General features: G+C 41.9%; 2 protein-coding genes and 1 long non-coding RNA gene across 5 annotated transcripts in view; 1 reads left to right on the forward strand and 2 right to left on the reverse strand.

Moving 5' to 3' along the window:
- LOC144060813 (uncharacterized) overlaps positions 1 to 13487 on the forward strand; it is a 16209-nt gene extending 2722 nt beyond the window's left edge. For all 3 annotated transcript variants that reach the window (XM_077580669.1, XM_077580670.1, XM_077580668.1), the window contains 6 exons: positions 1519 to 1653; positions 1859 to 1946; positions 2843 to 3039; positions 11642 to 11728; positions 11799 to 11874; positions 12673 to 13487. In XM_077580669.1, coding sequence (XP_077436795.1) covers positions 1519 to 1653; positions 1859 to 1946; positions 2843 to 3039; positions 11642 to 11728; positions 11799 to 11874; positions 12673 to 12896 — 807 coding nt within the window. In that variant the 3' untranslated portion in view covers positions 12897 to 13487. The remainder of the gene's footprint in view (positions 1 to 1518; positions 1654 to 1858; positions 1947 to 2842; positions 3040 to 11641; positions 11729 to 11798; positions 11875 to 12672) is intronic.
- LOC144060814 (uncharacterized) lies at positions 4084 to 8392 on the reverse strand. Its single transcript, XR_013296017.1, has 2 exons — positions 6742 to 8392; positions 4084 to 6086 (listed from the first exon to the last, which is right to left on the reverse strand). It is a non-coding gene; the product is annotated as an uncharacterized LOC144060814 (long non-coding RNA).
- A 126-nt stretch (positions 13488 to 13613) lies between the features above and the next one.
- fer1l6 (fer-1 like family member 6) overlaps positions 13614 to 21263 on the reverse strand; it is a 34281-nt gene continuing 26631 nt past the window's right edge. The window contains exons 38-46 of the mRNA XM_077580659.1: positions 20148 to 20302; positions 19934 to 20079; positions 19702 to 19790; positions 19518 to 19616; positions 19326 to 19446; positions 15227 to 15347; positions 14999 to 15156; positions 14774 to 14874; positions 13614 to 13952 (exon numbers count right to left, since the gene is read on the reverse strand). Of these exons, the coding sequence (XP_077436785.1) occupies positions 13772 to 13952; positions 14774 to 14874; positions 14999 to 15156; positions 15227 to 15347; positions 19326 to 19446; positions 19518 to 19616; positions 19702 to 19790; positions 19934 to 20079; positions 20148 to 20302 (1171 nt within the window). The 3' untranslated portion in view covers positions 13614 to 13771. The remainder of the gene's footprint in view (positions 13953 to 14773; positions 14875 to 14998; positions 15157 to 15226; positions 15348 to 19325; positions 19447 to 19517; positions 19617 to 19701; positions 19791 to 19933; positions 20080 to 20147; positions 20303 to 21263) is intronic.

Consider the following 21263-nt stretch of genomic DNA (forward strand, 5'->3'; position numbering starts at 1 on the left):
GTTTGCATCCTTAAAATTTGAGAAAATAAACTCTTTGAATTCTTGAAATATCAACTTTAAATATAACCTGGAAGGACAATAACAAAATAAAACAATAATAAAGCGAAATTAAAATAAACTACAATAACAACTGAAATAACAGTAAGAACAAATACTGACCGATCCTGTGCGTTTTGGACTCTTGGAGGCAGTGTGGTGCCGTGCATACAGAAGAAGGTTACTGGACTGGACTCAGATTTAATTCTATTAATATAACTCATGTTCACACATTGAGAAGAATTTGTGCCTTTGCGTAGTGTTATCTTACCTGTGGGTATGTGTTCCCACAGTGTGAATATGCATTATTTGAATTAAAAACACTCTCGAAGTCGATGCTAACTACCTGTTAGCATTTGAATGAGATCCTCCCTTCGCTTTTAGCATTAGCGCTAGGCTAGCAATGTTTTAAAACCGAAGCATGTTTTGTATTTAAATATACAGCGGATGTGATTCTTATCGTCGTGTGTTTAGTTTTACAGTTAACTCCAACTGCGGTGTCATTCAATATCTTAAAGGATGCTTAGGGACAATAGAATAACCAGAATAACATACGCTACACACTTGCTAATTGCTAATGCTACGCAAGCAAAATAGTGTATTCAGGGTACTGAAGACATTTAACATTTTCTATGCATATTTTTACTGTTTATGAATTTACTTATAGTATATAGATGCCATATAACTGTGATAATGTTTGTGTGAAATATATTGGACATATAACTGTAGTGTAATGAATAACACTTTTCACTCCCTTCCAGCTGGTGAGATAGGAATGCACATGGGAGGCATGTTCTCAAGTTCTCATGGTGATAACACTGTGGGTCTGAGGGGAGTCTAGGTCGCATGGTAGTACCTGTCTAATCATATATTTCCGGCTTTGGACGGAACTGAAGTAAACATGTCAGTAAATCACTTGTCTGTCTATTATAATTACTAACCCTTTGTCCAGCCTCAGAGGAGGAGTATGCTTTTTTCATCTATAAAGCGACTGTGTGTTTTCATATTGACACACTCGAGGCTTAACATCACCTATGAATGTAAGCATGTCTTGTGTCTTTTAAGAGCTCTTAAAATAAATTCTTTATAAAGAAGGCTTTTTCATCAGATCTCATTTTTCAATTATTTTTGAACACGCAAAGATTACACTTAATATAGTAATCAAATAATACCTTCAGTACTTTCACAGCGTCGGAAACTTCGTAAAAAAATCGGTCGGGCCCTAATCCAGACTATATATATTCCGCTTGCCTATCTTTAAGGTTTACATGGATTTTTGCTGTGTTTCATGTGTAAATGAGTCACTTTGAAAACTTTACTCCAGTGATGAGCCACTAAGACTGTGTGCAATCATGTGACTGTCTAGCTCTGTTTGATTGGTCACATAGTATCGAACATCACAAGTAGTTATGTTGAATTGCTGAAACAGTCATATATCACAAGGACTTTTTGTCGTAACCTGCGTTTTGTCTGCTTGTTTAGTCGCAGGTGAAGGTGAAAGAGGAGGAGGATCAGCAGGTGATCTGCATCAAGGAGGAGCCAGAGGAGGAACAGGAAGTGATGGCGTGCCTACTGCTGGACAATCAGATGAACCGTGGTCACCTGGTCCAATCAGAGGTGACAGTTCTTACTTTAAGGAAGAGAGCCTATTTCATTTTTTGTGCATAAAACTGCACAATTAGCTGTTTATTTGCAGTTACAGTCCACTTGTATTGGGACCTAAGTGATAGCAGTGATACTGGAGTGGACCTTAAACATCATGGAAGAATGTGTCTAGCATTTTGTGGTCTTAATGTAAGGTCTTCACTATTGTTGGATTCAGGTTCTGATGTCTGGCGCACAGTGGTCAGGACTTCAGTCTGGCCAGAGAAAATGCTCCTCAGGTTTCAGCTCAGGACCAAGCTCTTCCCGTGAGTACCTTGCACTGCCACTAGAGTGTCAATGTGTGAGTGCATAAATAATGTATCCATTGTGAAGCGTCTTTGAGTGTCCAGAAAATGCGCTATATAAATCTGATGCATTATTATTATTATTATTATTATTGCCTTCTATAAGATAGCAGGGACCACTGCTGATTAAAGGGCAATAACAAATAGGAAATGATGCAATTATAGAAAATAATCTGTGTCAGGTTCAGTCAACCAAGAACATTTAATAAACAACAGACAAGAAAGGAAGACAAGAAACTTAGATTATTTTTGCTCAGGAGGGGACGAACAGAGATGTGCACAGATTACAATCTCCTGCTCGCTCTCCCAAATACCTCTTTTTATTTTTTTACAGGGTGTTCCCTAGTTACATAGCCGTTGCTGCTCTATGGGGGAGGGGGCCACACAGCAACAAAATTAAAGCTGTCACGGATATTGCGCAAATAATAATATAGACGTATTTTTCTTCGGCGGAAAATGTTTCAGTCCTTATCTTGTGAAAAGAGCACAATTCCTGTTCTGCAGCTCAAGAGTCATGCTCTTTCTCACAATCGATTCTTCTTCACAGACAACTTCATGATTTAAACAAGGTTATACTGCTAAATAAATGCTTTGCAATACTACAAGAGTAAATATACTAAAATAAATAAACTTATGTACATTTATTCTAACTTAAGCAGAAAAGGAGAAGTAGTGTAAAAGAAGATTTGTTGTCTAAATGAAGCTCCTTAATTCACTTCAGCTTAGTGTCTTGGGACCAAGTTGTCACCAAAGTAATGCTTTTACATGTGGGGTGTTGATTTGAAATTTTTGACTGAGGTTACACTTGTATCTGTTTTAAACTCCTTGTTGACGCATCAAATCTGTGCATCTGTTAGATGCCACGCCTCAGGCAACTTTTCCTGCCATTGCCCCTCTGCCTCCGGGCACTCCACGGCAGGTGCGCGGCCCGTGGACCAAAGACTTCAGCTTGTACGAAGAGTACAAACTGCGGCGCAACGAGCTACGCCGGCGAAGCCTCAATCGACGGCGAGAGCTAGAAAAAACGCTGCCTCAGCCTCTGCTGGCCGATCTGGTGAGGGAGCGGTTTTTTTTTTGCTCTTAGGCATGAAAAAAAAGAATCATCTTCATTTTTTTTTTTAACATAAATTTTTCAAGGAGTTTCAAAACTACTACAGTATTTTTTGGACTTTAAGCCGCTACTTTTTTTCACTTGCATTCGTCCTTGCGACTAATACAAAGGTGCAGCTTATCCATCAGATCACAAGGTCGCACTATAAAGGAAGCGCAAGAGCGTCACGCAGAGCAAAACAAACCAAGCGAGCACAAATGCAGTAGGAAAAAACAGAACGAGAGCGAGACAATTTGCACCCTCCTTATGGAAAAGAAAGTAATGGGAATCCGGTGCGGTAACATTAAAACACCTGCGGCTTACAGTCGGGTGCGGCTTATATGTGTAACAAACTCGAGTATTCCCCAAATTTAGCTAGTGCGGCTTATAATCAGGTGCGTCTTATAGTCCAGAAATTACTGTACATGTATTTACCCAAAGAAAAATGAAGTTTTTATGAAGTACAAATAGTAATTTTCTTTTTTCTGGCAACCATTCATCATCACTGCTGCTGTCATCATTCCCACTTGAGTCTTAAATGGTCGACTATCCTGTAGATTTTGCTAGCATGTTCTGCATCTGACCACTACAAAACATAAGGACCAGGATCCTTACTCTCATAAAATCCATAAAATATTGCTATAATTCACATGATCAATCGCCATTTTCCTGCAATTACAAAATCAATACTTGGATATTTTAACAACTATACTACTCCTTAGTTATTGCTTGATGTCCCAATATATTTTTTACTTGCTAGGGCCTCCTGGAAAAGAAAGAATAGACACTTATTCCTTCCTTGCACATCACATATGAACTCTTGTTGTCCATTTTTGTTGTCCATTTTTGTTATTGTCTGTCTTTTTTTTTTCCCCCTGTTGGAATTTATTTCTATATTAATATAAATTTAAGTTAATAATCTGACTCCAATTTGTGACCTTACCAAACTATCACCCATCCAACAATAGCATGCTCGTTCTGCAATAGAAAGGTATCAGGAAGCCGGCATTTTCACACACGAGTGGATTTATTCCTAACACTCAAATCTAATACATCACAGCTGGGGTCCCGGGTCCCTATCAATACAATTCTATACGCCTCTGTCTCAAACAGCAGACGTAGTCTTCTCCGAGTTGCCCCAGTGAATAGTTATACTACACAATATTTAAATGACACAGAAACAAAGGCATCCTGGCATTATTCTATTGGCTATGTGTTTTCTGCAGTTTAACTTTAGCTTGCTTCTCATTGGCCGATCTTCATCCGCAGGTCACTGGGTGGCTTCTCCTGTTTTGTACTTTTCCGCCACGGTCTCAAACAAATGTGGTTTATAACCTACTTTGATCTTATCACGGTTCTGCATCTCCCCCTGCAATTAGCATCCTTTGTTGGCAACCTTCCATTCCTAACACGCCCACGTGTATCACACACATCCTGTATTTCACCCCCACTCAACACAAACTCTTATATTCCTTTAATCCCTCTCATGACCTCAGACGACTGAGGTCATCACTCGAATACCTTGTTTTTTATTGTTAAACATGAGCTATAAATCAATAAACAACTAAAAATTAGTAAAAAATTTCATTCTAGTAGAAAATCAGTATAAAATTTCATTCTTTCTCATGGCCTCAGATCCCTGAGGCTAACTTCACATACTCACATCCCGGACTCCCGGAGGGCCACAGCTGTCTCCACTTCCTGGGGGTCCTTCTGAGGGATCATCATATACTGACCACCCGGCGGTATTGGCCCCAACGTGCGTTCAATTGTCTTAACAGTCAATGATCTGATACATGGAATACAACAACAGCCGCATACCACCATAATAGCCTGAATGCTCTTTCATTTTATTACTTAGCGTGCGCAGACCCTCCAATGCCTTAGTAAGGCGACCATCAGGAGATGTATTGTTGGGGATCAGAGTACAACACTGCTCCCCAAAAATACCACACACTCCTCCTCTTTCAGCTAACACCATATCTAAACTCATTCTATTTTGGAATGCCATAAGAGACGTGGCTGCTAATTGCTCGTGCACTGCCTGGAGTGCCGACGTGGTAAAGTTCGCCAATCGTTGGACATTATAGTGGACATAATTAATCCGGTCCACATTTTTGTTTACTGTAATAAACAGAAAAATACTCTCCCATCCTGCTGCCACTTGATCCACCAATTTGTATTCATCAGGGACCCCTCTCGGAACTCCAATTGCATCTATGTATGTGGGGTCTCCTGCATTCAACCATTCTTGCATGTCCCTTTTCTTCCTCCCAAGGAAGGGGATTCTTCCCCACTGTCTAACTCCTTCCCAATTTATCCTAGCCATGTCTAATGCTGTCACACTAATTGGCATGATCAGCGTTACTAGGGCGCACTTACCTGAGGCATTGGGGGGAAGCCTATCGTACAACACTCTCTCTCCACACCACAGCCAAACATCAGCACGAGCGAGAGGTATTCCTGCTGGCAAAGACACATTTTCATTACACCATGACTCCTGGATGTTTCCAATCCCAGGGCCACTCCCATGTAACTTTAGGCAGGTAAAATTTTGTTGTGCAACATGGATGTCAAAAATGGGCTTTTGCTTTTCCATATTTGTCAGTGGAAAGGCCGAATCCAATTGGCTGCACTTTCTTTGGAGAGTTTTGTTATACAGGAAACCAAAGAGACAGGTTTTGGATACAACAGTTGCTGCCATGATTTTCAAAACTGGTCTTGCACCTAAACATACCAAACAATCCTCGTTAGTATTCTTAGCGGCCTGTTCAGCCATCAGGAGCCAATTATTAGTGACCATAGAAATACCTGTGTCGGTTGTTTACACTTCAGATTTAACAGTAGTTGTTGTGTCTGTGTCAGCGTCTTACCACCATCTTGCTCTGCTTCATACCATACCGTTCCATTACAGGAATGATACACCATCACTCGTTCTCCTTTCGTTCCATCACTTCTATCATCCCGCACCATATGTTCAAACGCTAACATAGTCCACACAAAGCACAAGCCTGCAAACAAAATAGTCAATAAAGTTAAACATTTGCATCGTCGTCGATTTTGTTCAGACACTTCCGAGTCCGATTTTGATCCAATTCTTGCCATCGTCACATTCCCTCTCTTGACCTGCCCGTCCGGGCAGTCAATCTTTAAGCTCACCATTGGCAGGCACAAAGTCTGGGGCCGGGCGCAACTGTGAGTAATGGTACCACTTTTATCCTTTAGTTTCAATTCACATAATCGCTTGCACCTCATTTGGGAGGCCGTTCAGCATCGCCATCCTGAACATCATCTCAGCTTCAGGGTAGCTGCCTGGGTGTTTACCTGTGGTCTCAATCCACAGCTCCAATGCCTGAGCATAATGTTGCTCTTTGTCGTACATCAAATTTGTGTATTTTTAACGCTGGTTTCTTATTATAGCAGTGTAAATCATTTAAAAACAACATCATCTTAACTCAGAACTATTCATGTCCGGCCGGGCCATGAACAGTCTGAGAAGAGATTTATACTTATACCTTAAATAAACACTGCAGTTCATTTTTAACAACTTGTCTCATGAAAAAATGTCACCTAGGTGTGTCAATGTTCCTTCCACACCTAAATGGCATATTCCATGGGCTCTAGACATTATACTTTTCAATCGTTTCTGAAATGGAACATACTTACCGTATTTCTGCTATAAGGGTCGTCTTTTGTCATCTTTGTAGAACTTATTTTTCCAACTCCCATCCTCTTCATTCGCTGCCTGTAAATTCCTCACACCAAACTTCATTCTCACATCAGACTTCCTTTTCAATCATACACAGACAGACCAGTCATTCTCACATCAGACTTCCTTTTCAACAAACTCAGACAGACCAATCATTCCCCCATCTGATAAAGATCAATTTTGATCATTTCAGACCTGAATGTGAAAACTGCAGCCGCTTCCAAATTGCTGCTTCAAAGAAAAAACAGACACCTTGTGTCCTGTAGATTAGAAAAACAACCAAATTGTGCCAATTTGGCCAACACCAGAACTATAAAAAGATCTCCAGCTGAGTTAGCCAGGAGCCATAAAAACAAAAGCCTTTGAGGCAAGAGTTTGTAATGTAAATTTGAATCCTGTAGATTAGAAAAACAACCAACTTAAGCAGATGTAAATTAAGATACTGCAGCGGAGGACTTTTAGGGTCAGGAAGAGATGAAAAAAAGATTTAAAATCACCCCATTAATCTATTGCAGGTCACGAATCTTCCAAATATCTGCCATCTCAACTAATAAAAGAAATGAGTTATAATCAGAAAAACAAAACAAAATCCCTACTTTACACCAACCAAAAAGTATTCTTAAAATGCTAACTAACCTCACCTCTTCTACAGAGTAGTGGGGGCTTTGTAAAAACACAGCAGGGAACTTTGCCTTTGTGCATTCCCCGTGGAATCCACAGATCAGTGCTGTTGAACTTAATCAAAATTAAAAATTTAACCCGCAAATTCGCCGTAAGTGTTCCATATCTGAGTCCACTCTGAGAAGCCAAAGTTATAAAAGAGAAATGGGGAAAAAAATAGAAGGCCAAATTCAACAAGCATCGACCAACGGAAAATATAGTATTTAAGGATTAGAATGAATTTTGTACTACCCTAATTCACATAAGATGTTCTCAATTTCCGAAACTGCGTTGCTATAGATCACATTTCCTTTCTGACATAGTACAGAGTGCAAATGTCTACAAACAGAATACAACATACGACCTCAGGCACCAAACTCAGATGATTCCAGAACTTTGAGTCCACAACTGTAGTTCATATTCCTTCCTGTCCTTGTCGATAGCAGTTTATGCAGGGCAAAGTTCAAAGCGGGCACTGGGCTTTGTGTACTGGAGTTCTCAGGAAAAGTTCATCATGACAGAATCGATGGTTATCCTGTCTGCTCAAAAAGTTGCTGGACATTATGCTCAAACAATGCATAAGAGTCATTGAACAGTCACAGGACGAGCGGATTTACAGTGTACCATCCTTTTTGCAGTCCGTGTGGTCACTTCCCCCCCCGAAAGTGACCATTGTTCAGTTCGCCTTCCACTCTGAACATCAAGCATAGCAGGAGAATGCTGTTCATTCCATTTCCAGCACTTTTTGGTTGAGTCACCCAAGTGAAACACCTTTCAGTCAAAGATTGAACCTGCCCGAAACATTTATACACTCGGAACAGACAGAGGGAGATGAGATCATAGCAAGAGAACACTGCTTGTTGTCATTCAATTTCCAAGACAAAATAAAATAAAAAATTCCCCCAAAATATTTTGTTTTCCAAACCCCTAATTTATTCATTTTGTGGTTTTATTTGTTACGTGTTACCTCAAATTTAAGAAACATGTGACAGCTGTTAGTCACCCTGGCCACTTGGATGGAAGTCCTTTCCAGACTTCTAGAATGGGACTCAGATAAAGACAAAGGTTAAATCATTTTCACACCTACGGATAAGTTATCAGAGATGCAGGGGAAATATAAAAATCAAAAATGAAAAGTCTATTTCAATTACAATTTGGTTTTATTACTTATTCAACTATATTACACAGATCTGATTTTAAAAATAATATGAGAGTGGCCTGTAGTTCACACCTAGACCTCTATGTCCTTCCGCATAACAGGAACAATTTGATTTAGCCTTAGACGACCCCTGCTATTCACACACACAACAGACTACAAGTCTCCCAAATGGAGACAATGGGAGAGAGGACTAAACTTATCACACCCCCTTTCCTTTTTATTTAGTTTAATTTAATTTTAACAGACAACAGTACAAATCACCATCTTCTTAAAACAGCAGCTCACGGCCCCCATCCTTTCAAAATACGCAGATTTCCTGCTTACCATTCTTTTTCACCCTTTTTTTTCACACACTTAACAATCACTGTCTTAAACAAACTTACACTTCCATTCACTTAATTTCTGCACTTTTCTCATCCCCACAAAGGCAGTGAGGAGAAACAGACCAAATGGCCATTTTGATTTCACCATTTTCTCTAACATCTCTCTTTCCTCAGTCTGCACCTTATGTCCATCAAACAACTTCCCCTGTGCCTCCTCCCTTATCAGCTTCGGAGTCCTCTTATCCCCTGCACTAGTGGTGCCGCCGTCTCCTGCGAACACCGCCCCTGACGTGCGCACGGGCGACTCACTCCCCCTCAGCCTTTTCCTCTCATTATTCACAGCCTGTTCGATCAACTGTATTGTTGCTGGCGTCATCCGTGACCCGTCATCTTCCACATCTAAATCCATTCTGCCCCCCAAAGTAACTACGGGGGCCATCACTGACACCGTCGGATACGGAGGGGGCGCAAATACATACTGTCCCGAGCTCGGCAACTGTGGATAAACGCCTCTAAAACATTCCGCCTTTTCTCCCTTATCAATCACTTCCTCCTCTCTCTTTTCCTCTTTCTTTTCCTCTTTCTTTTCCTCTCTTATCGCTGCCAGCGCAGTCGCAATAGTCGCCAATTGGTGAATGCCCCGTCTATCATTCTCTACATCTTCAACTTTTTTTCTGAGTTTATGACGCTTTCGCCATCCAACTCGGCTCTGTTCCTCCTCCATATCTTGAATATTTGCCACCATTCTGCTCTCCTTTTCCTGTAACTGCCACGCTAACTTCGACATATCCCATGTTCCAGGTTCTCCGCGAACCAATTCATCCTTCTTTAATTTCCAAAACAACTTCTGACACCGTTCTCTTTCCTTCTTAATTCTCTTACTTTCTATTCCACTAATCAACTGTGATTCCAGCTTAGCGTAATGACCATTAATCTCCGACCAGACTTCAGGGGACCCGAGACCCTCATCACACTTTCTCTTCTCTGCCATCCTTAAATCCACTCGCACGTGTCCTTAATCACTTCTCTTGCAGTTTAATTTTAGTTTTTACATTCACACCGCTTCCACACTGATACGTAAATCCCAGATTTTAAACCGTATCGATACGTAAATCCCAGATTTTATACCGTATCTAACCACGAATAGTTGCGACCTATTCTAGTAGGTAAATCCCAGATTTTATACCCTACTAATGTCCACACTTTATACGTAAATCCCAGATTTTATACCGTATCAAACCACGAACAGTTCCAAACTTATTCGAGTAGGTAAATCCCAGATTTTATACCCTACTAACACGTCCCACATTCCTTCCTCTCATAATTTAGCGTTGCCAATGTGCAGAATTTAAACAAAAGGAATCTGCTCACCTTGTTTGAGTATGGGCCCAAGAGGAAAGCCGATCGGACGTGTGGCTTTTTCAGGTCGTCACCTGGTGTGGACTTGGATCCCAGATCCTCGAGTCCCAGACTCTTGTGGTTTTCTTGAAGTCCCAGACTTCTTTTTTACCTCTCTTGCATCACGTCGGGGTCACCATAATTGTTGGAATTTATTTCTATATTAATATAAATTTAAGTTAATAATCTGACTCCAATTTGTGACCTTACCAAACTATCACCCATCCAACAATAGCATGCTCGTTCTGCAATAGAAAGGTATCAGGAAGCCGGCATTTTCACACACGAGTGGATTTATTCCTAACACTCAAATCTAATACATCACAGCTGGGGTCCCGGGTCCCTATCAATACAATTCTATACGCCTCTGTCTCAAACAGCAGACGTAGTCTTCTCCGAGTTGCCCCAGTGAATAGTTATACTACACAATATTTAAATGACACAGAAACAAAGGCATCCTGGCATTATTCTATTGGCTATGTGTTTTCTGCAGTTTAACTTTAGCTTGCTTCTCATTGGCCGATCTTCATCCGCAGGTCACTGGGTGGCTTCTCCTGTTTTGTACTTTTCCGCCACGGTCTCAAACAAATGTGGTTTATAACCTACTTTGATCTTATCACGGTTCTGCATCTCCCCCTGCAATTAGCATCCTTTGTTGGCAACCTTCCATTCCTAACACGCCCACGTGTATCACACACATCCTGTATTTCACCCCCACTCAACACAAACTCTTATATTCCTTTACCCCTTCAGTTTTTTTTTTTTTTTTTTTTGCACAAACGTTGACCACTGGATGGCAGTGTATGTCAAGACTACACTAGTGTCCACTGGAGTGGCTAATGGCCAACTGTGGTATAAAAAAATAATTTATATAGGAGAAACAGAGGTGGCAAATCTAGGTCCAGAAAGTTAAAAATCCTGCCGCAGTGCTAGCTAGCTAGCACCTGAATGCCACAGTTTGGCTTTAGTTCCTGATGCTAGCTAGCTAGAACCCTAGCAGGTAAACAAGCACCAATGGAGCTAGCTAGCTAGCACCTGGGGCTAAAGCCAAACTGTGGCAGCGTTTCTACTTTCTGGATCTGGATTCGCCACCTCTTGAGGAGAAAACGTTTTAATAGCCTGTCCACTGTACTAACCACTATCCGTGAAAGGGTTAAAGTAAACCACATACTCAGGGGATAAAAGTCCATTAACCCCTGTCAAATGCCAGATTTTTGTAACCCACTTAAATGATGATCTCTCATTGCACATGTGGTTGAGAGCAATATTTTGTTTGTTTTTTGGTGAAAGTGGATTTATTTATTTGTTTATTGTAAGGTACGAGAGCGGCGGGAAAAGACCAGACTGAGGGTGGCCAGGTGGCGGGCAAAGCGGAAACTGCAGGCTTGTCTCAACCAGGTTCAGGTCGGTACTCAATACAAGATGGTGTATGATGCTAAAAAAATAATAATAATGAAAAAATTATCATTTTCAGACTCAAGGCGGCACAGTGGCTCTTCCCCAGGATGGTTTCCCCATCAATGGTCCTCAGCAACACAAAGCATCTTGTGGTAAGATGAGCTCTTACCTCTGATTGTGTAATTCACTTGCAGTGCTGATATCTGTACCTTACAGGTAATAATATAAATTAAAGCTGCAAGTTCAACTTCTCGACCTCCTTGCAGCCCCTATTTTAGAGACGTCAAACTTGTCTTCATTGCGTCCAACATCACAGTTATGGTTGCCCTCAGTGGGCCAGTTGGAAAGATGAAACCACGTAAATGCCATTTAAATCAATGAACATCTTAATTCACCCCGCAGATAAAAACATTTTCATCGGCATGGAAAACGGCCAATACTTTGTGGCACAAATCACACAGCCGTTGCACAGATCCTTACCCACTTATAAACATGGATAAAATTGTTGATACTCCTCTGTTAATGAAAGAAGAACCCATAGTGGTCACTCAAATCACTTGAAACTTACTAGTAAATAATGTGCGTACAAATTGGGTTATGTCAGCACATTAGGTATTGCACTCGGTGTGTTATCATTTTCTGTATAAAAGCTGTTGAAGGAAAACGTAAAATTGGTCTTTATTTTTGTAAAATTGGATTAAAATGATAAATTCTGATTAAAACTTTTAATTTTAGTCAAGACTATAACTAAATCTACATAAAAAATCCTTGTCAAAATTAACACTATGGATGAAAGCTTGTAAATTTTTGAGTTTGACTTAAATTTTGGTAGGATTATGCTTTTGTTTTTCTTTTCTTTTTTTTTACATCAACCATCTTTTGTGAAAACAGTAAAGCATTAGGTTCATCCTGAACGTTCAACTTGTATAACATCTGTGATCTCTTTTCAGCGACTACTTCCGGTCCTCTCCATAACGTGGTCATCCCCGCAATCCCAAACTTCCCATTCGTCACGCCGTCGTCATCCTCCGGCATGTTCCTGAGGGGTCCTAATATGGGCGCACAGGTTGATCAGCACGCATTGATGTCCGTGTCACATTCGTCTGTCTCCTACCCACAGGTTAGCCTATCACAGCAGAGTATGTGTCTGACAGACGCCAACGTCGGTTCATGAGGATCAAGGTTGAGCTAACATTATTGGCTCCTTTGCCACTTCTGTTTGTGTATTTTATACACTGAATGCCATTCATATCCTGTTGCACCAAACACACAAAGAACTTGTTTAATAGGGATTCATTTTAAAATTTAAAGTAATGACTAGTTAATCTTGTATTTTTTCAATTCAAACTTTCTATGGCAAAAAATACAAAAATTCGCATTTTTAATTTTTTCTAGTTCTAACAATTAAAACACGAGATGCTTTGTGTAAAAAATATATAATAATAACTGGCATCCTGTTTGCATGACAGCGCCCTCTGCTTGTTGCCGCACTTATTTTGCCTCTATTGAGACAACTATGGGCAACTGGGAGCCGACTGGTTCACTCAGTGGCCCCTCATTAATTTTTGAAAATTAAAATGTTTACTGTAGGGGAGCAGTTTTAAGTTGTAATAAAAGTGTTCACCACAAGATAGACATTGTTCAAGAGCATTTCAAAATTACATGTTGTACAAACAAACTAACCTTTTTGTGTGTTGAAAATAATGTTAAGTGTTTAGTGTATTACGTTGAATTGATCTGATTAAAATATGCTGTGTGCAAGAAACCAGCGTGTGCTTAGTGTTTTTTTCCTGAAATAAATTCTTGATAGATGATTAATTTTTATGCAATGACAATATTTCACCCACAAATAAATTTTTATTATTCTAACAATAAAAAGTCAAGTGCCTAGTTGACTCAAAAGTATGGCTACAGTGGAGATCACACCCCTGTTCAAATGCCGAGTTTTTGTAGAAAAGAAAGGTGGAGAAAATGATAAATAATCATTGTGGCCTATAATCTGAACATCTCAATTAAAAAAATGAAATGTATTAATTTACATGCATGTTATTATCCATTGACTATCTTTTGGGATATGGCCCCCGGCAGTGTGTAGAGCAACAGGACCAGGAAGAGCGCTGTGACGAGTAGCACCAGAGCGATAATGATATACTTCTTGTAGTTCCGCCACACCAGGTGGAAGAAACACTTGAAGGGATTGACGAACCACGAGAAGGACGTGTCGGGACGGCTGGGGAACGAGCACAGAATTAGGAACACAGGACGATGAAGGTTTTGTTTGGAATGTATTTTTAAGGTTTTCTTACTGTCACAGAGCCCCTGCCATTTATTTATTTATTTATTTATACGAATTTAGCCCATTAAAGTAGAATATCAATCAATACACTGTTTAAAAAACTTTATAATGACCCTTAAAATTTTAAGGCAAAAAAACTTAAATGCAATGTTGAGTTGGGCAATTCAATTAAATGTTTTTAGTTGTACTCTTGTTAGACTTGTCTTTCTCATATTTCACGACAAAGAAATTAGTTTACAGAACTTTGGTCTCATGTATTAAATCCCAACATAATGATTTATGTAAAAACATCTCAACAAATTGTTTTGGAGCAAACTGCTTGCTTTGCTGCGCTAACAATGTTGCCTTAAATGTCAATAATAGAACGTTTTTAAAACTTCAATCAGTAATGAATAATATACTCTAGCTCCCAACTTTTTCCTTTAAAAAGGAATTAGCCTTCCAAATTTCTAGATACAAAAAGAAAAGGCAAAAAAACCCTGAAAAACTTAACCCTATTTGCTGTTTTTGTGCCAAAGCAATATTGCTTTGACACCGTTTTGATGTCAAGGAAGTATGTTGAAATGAGTCAAAAAGTTTCAATTAAGACTTAAGTAATGCTTTGCTGCCACCTTGTGGCATCAATTACAATTTTTTATTTGGAGTAGGTGCCAATTATTCAGTTTTTTCTTTACTATTAGCAGTCAAGCAAGTTGAGCAGGTGTTCACTATAATGCAGAAGTGTTCGAAAAGCATCAGCAACCAATGGGTCTTACTTTGGTTTGGGCAGCGGTTCAGGTTCCTTGCGCGCTCGTCCCACTGGGTTTTTCTCAGCCTCTTCAGCTGTCACAAGGTGAAACTCTGCCTCTACTTTCCCCTAGGGAGGTTATTAGGAAACACCTGTCAGTCAATTGTACTCGGCTTAATGGATTTACCAAAGCTGGTTCTCAGTCCATCAGGGAACTCCTGGTCCAAGGTCCAAAATGGTGAGGTTAGCATACCGTCAACTCGCCAGACTTGCTGAAAGGCCACCAGCCTCTGGACCTCTTCTGCTGGAAGATGGAGATCCTCTCTGTCCCATCCGTGAAGACGTCCACTTTGCACGATTTGGCTGTTTTTGCTCCACGCGGGAAGCCGTGGAGGTCTAACTCCACCGTGCCTGTGCACGCGCATGTAAGCACGAGTAAAATTACAACATTTTGGAGTTAAGCTGACGTGCTGTGACATACCGAGGAAGTCGTCGGAGGAGAGCGTCTCAAAGTCCCAGACCTGAAGACTGAGGATGGCGGGCAGCTTTTGTTCAGTTTTGTCCAGGGAGAAAATGCTGTCTCGCTTCTTTACCACCACTACCTATGATAAGAAAAGTATGAAAACAAATACAAATCTCAACAAAAATGTAACAAATCTCAACAAAAATGTAGAGTCACTATCACTGATAAGAGGCAAATAACTAAATGTCATACAGTGGTGGCAGGTCGTGCTAGCAAAATATTACTAATACAGAAGTCGTTTCGTTTGTGCGTTTTAATTGGTTTACCAGTGTACTGAATTGCCTGAAGGGCTCACTCAGTCCCTCCGAGATTACCGGGAAGATTATCGTTTCCTATCTCTAAGGGAGAGCCCGGAAACCCTGCGGAGAAAAAAATCATTTTGGCCACTTGTATTCACGATATTGTTCTTTCGGTCCCGACCCACAGCTTGTAATTATAGAACGTAGATCGAGTGGTAAATTGAGAACTTTGCCTTTTGGGTCAGCTCCTTTTTCACAACGGATGGATACAATGTCTGCATCACTGCAGACGCTGCACCAATCCACCTGTTGATCTCCTGTACCATTTTTCCCAAGATACTTGAACTCCTCCACTTGGGGCAGGATCTCAATCCTAACACCCAGTGGGCACTCCACCCTTGTCCGACTGAGGACTTGGAGGTGCTGATTTTTATCGCAACTGCTTCACACTTGGCTGTGAACCGCTCCAGTGACAGTTGGAGATTGTGGCTTGAAGAAGGCAGCAGTACCACCACATCTGCAAAAAGCAAAGATGCAATGCTGACGCCACCAAACCGGATCTCCCTAATGCCTCGACTACACGTAGAAATTCTGTCCATAAAATTTATGAACAGAATTGTGACAAAGGGCAGGCAGCCTTGGCGCGAAGTCCAACGCTCATTGGAAACGAAGCCGACTTACTGCCAGCAATGCGAACCAAACTCTGACATTGGTGATACAGGGACCGAGCAGCCCGTATCAGGGTGTTCGGTACCCTATACTGCCTAAGTATCCCCCACAGAACCCCCTAAGGGACACTGTCTAACGGTTTCTCCAAGTCCACAAAAAACACATAGTCTGGTTGGGCAAACTCCCATGCACCCTTGAGGACCATGCGAAGGGTGTATAGCTGGTCCACTGTTCCACGGGCAGAAAGAAACCACAATGCTCCTCCCAAATCTGAGATTTGACTCCCCAATGGACAAACCAACACCATTTAATAATCATTACCAGAGAGGCTGAGGAGTGTGATCTCCTTTAGTTGGAACTTGGAACACACCCTGCTTCTAAAGGAGAACCACTATCCCAGTCTGCCAATCGAGAGGTTCCCAATGGCATGCATGACAACCAGGACAGCCCCACAACATCCTGAGCCTGCCCTTTAGGAACTCCAGCTGGATCTCATCTACCCCAGGGGCCCTGCCACTAAGCAGCAGCACTCCTGTGACTTCAGTGTGATGTCAGTGGAAATGATGAGGTCTTCCAAATATTCTCCCCACTGACTCACAGCGTCCTGAGTCGAGGTCAGCAGCGTCCCATCTCCACTATACACAATGTTTATAGTGCACTGCCTTACCCCTCTTGAGATGCCGGATGGTGGATCAGAATTTCCATGAAGCCAACCAGAAGTCGTTTTCCATGGTCTCGCCGAACTACTCCCATTATAAAGTTTTTGCCTCGGCAAACGACAAAGCTACATTTCACTTGGCCAGCAGGTGCTCATCAGGCGACTCCTTAGTCCCACAGGCCAAAAAGGCCCTATGGGACTGGCTTTAGCTTGATGGCATCCCTTATCACTGGTTGGGGATTGCCGTCACGACAGGCACCAACCACCAAATCCACTCAGCCTCCTTGACAATGGAGGAGAACATGGTCCACTCAGACTTATAAGATAAAATAAGATACACCTTTATTTATCCCACGGTGGAGAGATTCACAGAGTTACCAGCAGCAATAAACATAATCACACATCATATATAAATAATATGTATTACAAAAATACTTATGTAGCCTACACTTGAATAAAAACAGAGAACACAGTAGTGCAAATGGATGGCATCATCATCACATTTGTTAAATTCTAAATTAAAACATCACATCGCACCACATCAATGGTCTACCGATAGTACAGTTGATTTTAAAGTCTAACAGCAGCGGATATGAAAGACCTTCGGTACCTTTCCTTGCTACAGCGTGGGTGAAGAAGCCTAGCACTAATGGTGCTCTCCATGGCTCGAACAATCCCGCACAGGGAATGTCAGCCGCCTCCCCCAGAACATGGCGGAATTCTGACGGGGACTATGTCATACGTTCCCAGCATAGCCTCACAATACATTGGACCGGCATCTTCCCCCACCATCGCAGCCAATACACCACCAGGTGGTGATCAGTGGACAGTTCCGCCCCTCTCTTCACCCAAGTGTCCAAGACAAAGTCGATCATCTAACTGCGGCAGTGCCGTAAATATCGACGGTGCAACCATAGTCAAATCTATGGCAAATTACTTTATTGTTTTTTGGTGCCATAGTGAGCCTTTTGAACATGTTCAAACAAAATAATACAATGTATTGAAAGATTTTTGTGGTATTTTTAATGTTCAATATACTGAAGATGTCACGTGTGTGTGTGTGTGTGTGTGTGTGGTGGTGGTGGTGGGGGGGGGGGGGGTGTAGTGTTGTTGGGCACCTGGGCCTCTCAGCATGGTGTTACGCCACTGAACTGCGGCCTAGGGTTTTCTGGTGCATATATGGACATGCACCCTTATGTTTGAACATGGTGTTCGATATGGACTATCCATGACGAGCACAGAAGTCCAATAACAGAACACTGCCCTTCCTAGTCTCACTCTCATTGTCCAAGTTAGCATTGAAGTCCCCAGTAGGAGCGCTCTCTAACATCCCTTCCAAGGCCTCTAAAAATACAGGATTCTAAACTGTTGTTTAGTTCAGAGGTCCCCAACCCTGGTCCTCAGGGACTGGTATCCAGCCTGTTTTCCATGTCTCCCACAGCCAACACAGGTGGAGATCGTTATCAGCCTTCTCCAGAGATTGCTGATTAGCTGATGATATGAATCACCTGTGTTGGCTGTGGGAGGCATGGAAAATAGGCTGGATACCGGTCCCTGAAGACCAGGGTTGGGGACCTCTGGTTTAGTGCATAAGCACAAACAGTCAGGAACCCCCAACCTGAAGGCAGGAGGAAGGTAACCTTCTCGTCCACCGAGGTGAACCCCAATGTATAGGAACCAAGCTGGGGGGACAATAAGTATGCCTTCCCTGCTTGATACCTCACTCTATGGGCAACTCCAGCGTGCAAGCGAGACCAACCCCACTAAGATGACTGGTATTAACCTAATCGTCAGTGAGCCAGACTATGTCTAATCGGAACTCCTTGACCTTGCACGCCAGGCAGGCTTTTTCCTTGTCAGAGAAGTGACGTTCCACGTCCCTAGAACCGGCTTCTGTAGCCAAGGATCGGACCACAAAGGAACTTTTGGTCGCTGCCCAGCTCACATTGTGCCTGACCCTTATTGCCCCTCCCACAGGTGGTGAGCCCATGGGTAGAGGGACCCAAGTTGTCCTTTCGGCATGAGCCCGGCCGGGCCCCATGGCTGCAGGCCCGGCCATCAAGTGTTCGCCATTGAGCCCCACCTCCAGGCCTGGCTCCAAAGGGGGGCCCCAGTAACCCCTGTCCGGGCAAGGAAAAGCCTAATTCATTATTTTTATTTGTCACGTCTTTTGAGCTACGCTTTGTCTGGTCCCTCACATTGGACTTATTTGCCATGGGTGACCCTGACAAGGTTCATAAAGCCCCAGACAACTTACCTCCTAGGATAATTAGGACACACAAACCCCTCTACCATGATAAGGTGACAGCCTATAACGCATGTTCTGTTCAATAAAATAATTTAATTGAAAATACACAGTATATTATGAATACACTGTACATCATATTTACTAGGAAAATGGCCAAAAACAAGTAAATGCATTAATTTTGAACATAATCTTGTATTTCAATCTTGTGTTTTGGAAATGTTAGGGCAAATTTATACATATCACCTTCTCAGCTGGCAAGTAGCTGAAGGGGAAAACAAAACGCCAGTTGAAGTTTCCTTCCCCTGTCAGAGAATTGTAGTGGACATCGGTCTCCTGGCGGTCGTCCTCCAAACCTTTCAGCCAACTACAGATGAGAAGAATTGCTTACTGTAGCTACATGCCGATATGAAAGGGTAATAATATTACAAATATTACCCTTTGATATAAATATCGCTGGATTTTTGACCAGTCAGGAAGTTGCTGTCCTCCAGAATGACATCTTCCGTGTTCCAGATGATGACGCGCAGCTCATACCTGCAACCACACGCTCAATACTGACACCCTGTCCAAAACAGGTGGCATGCTTTGCCTTTTAGTGCCATTCATAAACTAATCTTACCCTTTGGGTTTGCGAGGGGAAATATCCACTGCAGGACCAGGATGAGGCAGGTCCATGGGGAACATGTCCACCCACATCTGGACCTGACCCTGCATGTGTACAAACAAAATCCATGAAACTCCATATTTAATCAATCAAGTTCACAAAACAGAGCCTTGTTATGCCTGTAACCAGACAACACTTGTTTAGTTGGAAACTTAGGTTCCTCCGATAGTTAAATACTCAGTTACACCTGATCCATCCCGGGCCGAGCCTTGTGAAACAGCGTCCTAGTCTCGATGTGTTCCGGTACGAGATTGCACCCAGTAACTGGGATCTCAGCCCAACGATGCAGAATCTTGAGAGACAAGTGCTCATAGGACTCAATCGGTTCTTCATCTGGTACATATGCACATGTCAAGTTCATCCTTGGGATCATCTTCAGTACCAGAAACGGCGTTACGTACCTTCATGCATGAACAGCGTCTTGCCGGTGAAGACTTTGTCCGCCACAGTGATGTGTCCTGGTCTGAAGTGAGGACCGTCCACGTTGTTTTCTCTGCACAGCTTTGATAGCAACTCGGATGGCTTCAGACAGTCTCTCCAAGCGTTGTAACCTTCACTGAGGGACACAATCAGTAGGTGCAAGATGGGACATTTGACAGTTGCGTTGAGCTAACACCACCTTTTATACTATTTGAAGATATTCACACTGATATGATGATGCCACATACAGACTTGCCGCAACAGACTGATTGACTAACTGGTGCAACGCCATGAAGTCACCAATCGGTTCAGTTTGAGACAATACAATTATTTCCTTTTTCGTAGGGAAGGATACCAAAATAAACAAACGATGTGTACCATAACACTTATCAGGTTTCAGGTCCTTTCGTTTTGGTTACTAATTTTGATGGTATAGTACCCAATGCAGTGCTGGTCATTATGGGTTGTGAAAGAGGTCATTCATTTATGGTAAATGGTACTTCATTCATATAGAGCTTTTCCACCTTGCAAGGCTCTTAAAGCGCTTAAAGCGCTTTACATTTGATAACTCAGCATCAGGAGCAAATGGGGGTTCAGTATCTTGCTCAACTAGGATACTTAGACGTGGTCACAATGGCATGGGATCGAACCCATAACCTCTGGGTTGGGAAACAACCACTCTATTACTGAACCACGCCGCCCCTTATTTATTGGGAGAAACCATTAACTCATTCACTCCCAGCCATTTATACTGAAGCAACCCCCTTCGCTCCCGGCTGTTTTACTGGATTTTGACTGATTTTGCAAGGCCCACAGAATATTGTGTTCTATTGCAATGAAAACATGGAACCTACCAAAAAGAAAGATTAGAGTCTCTTCTTTCATCAGGAAAAAAGTACATTTGTATCTGTTTCAGTTTTGCAGCAATTAGCATTAGAATATAGCTAAGTTTCATCATTCACAAACCTGTTTAAAACACTGGAGAAAAGAGCTTTTTGCAACATGGCCCTGATTGATCTTTTATACTCTGCTGCCACCTGCTGGCCGTTTTTTGTAACAACTACCATTATTTTAAAGGACCTCTTCAGGTCAGAGGC

This window comes from Vanacampus margaritifer, chromosome 11 (assembly GCF_051991255.1).
Source record: "Vanacampus margaritifer isolate UIUO_Vmar chromosome 11, RoL_Vmar_1.0, whole genome shotgun sequence".
Taxonomy (NCBI): domain Eukaryota; kingdom Metazoa; phylum Chordata; class Actinopteri; order Syngnathiformes; family Syngnathidae; genus Vanacampus; species Vanacampus margaritifer.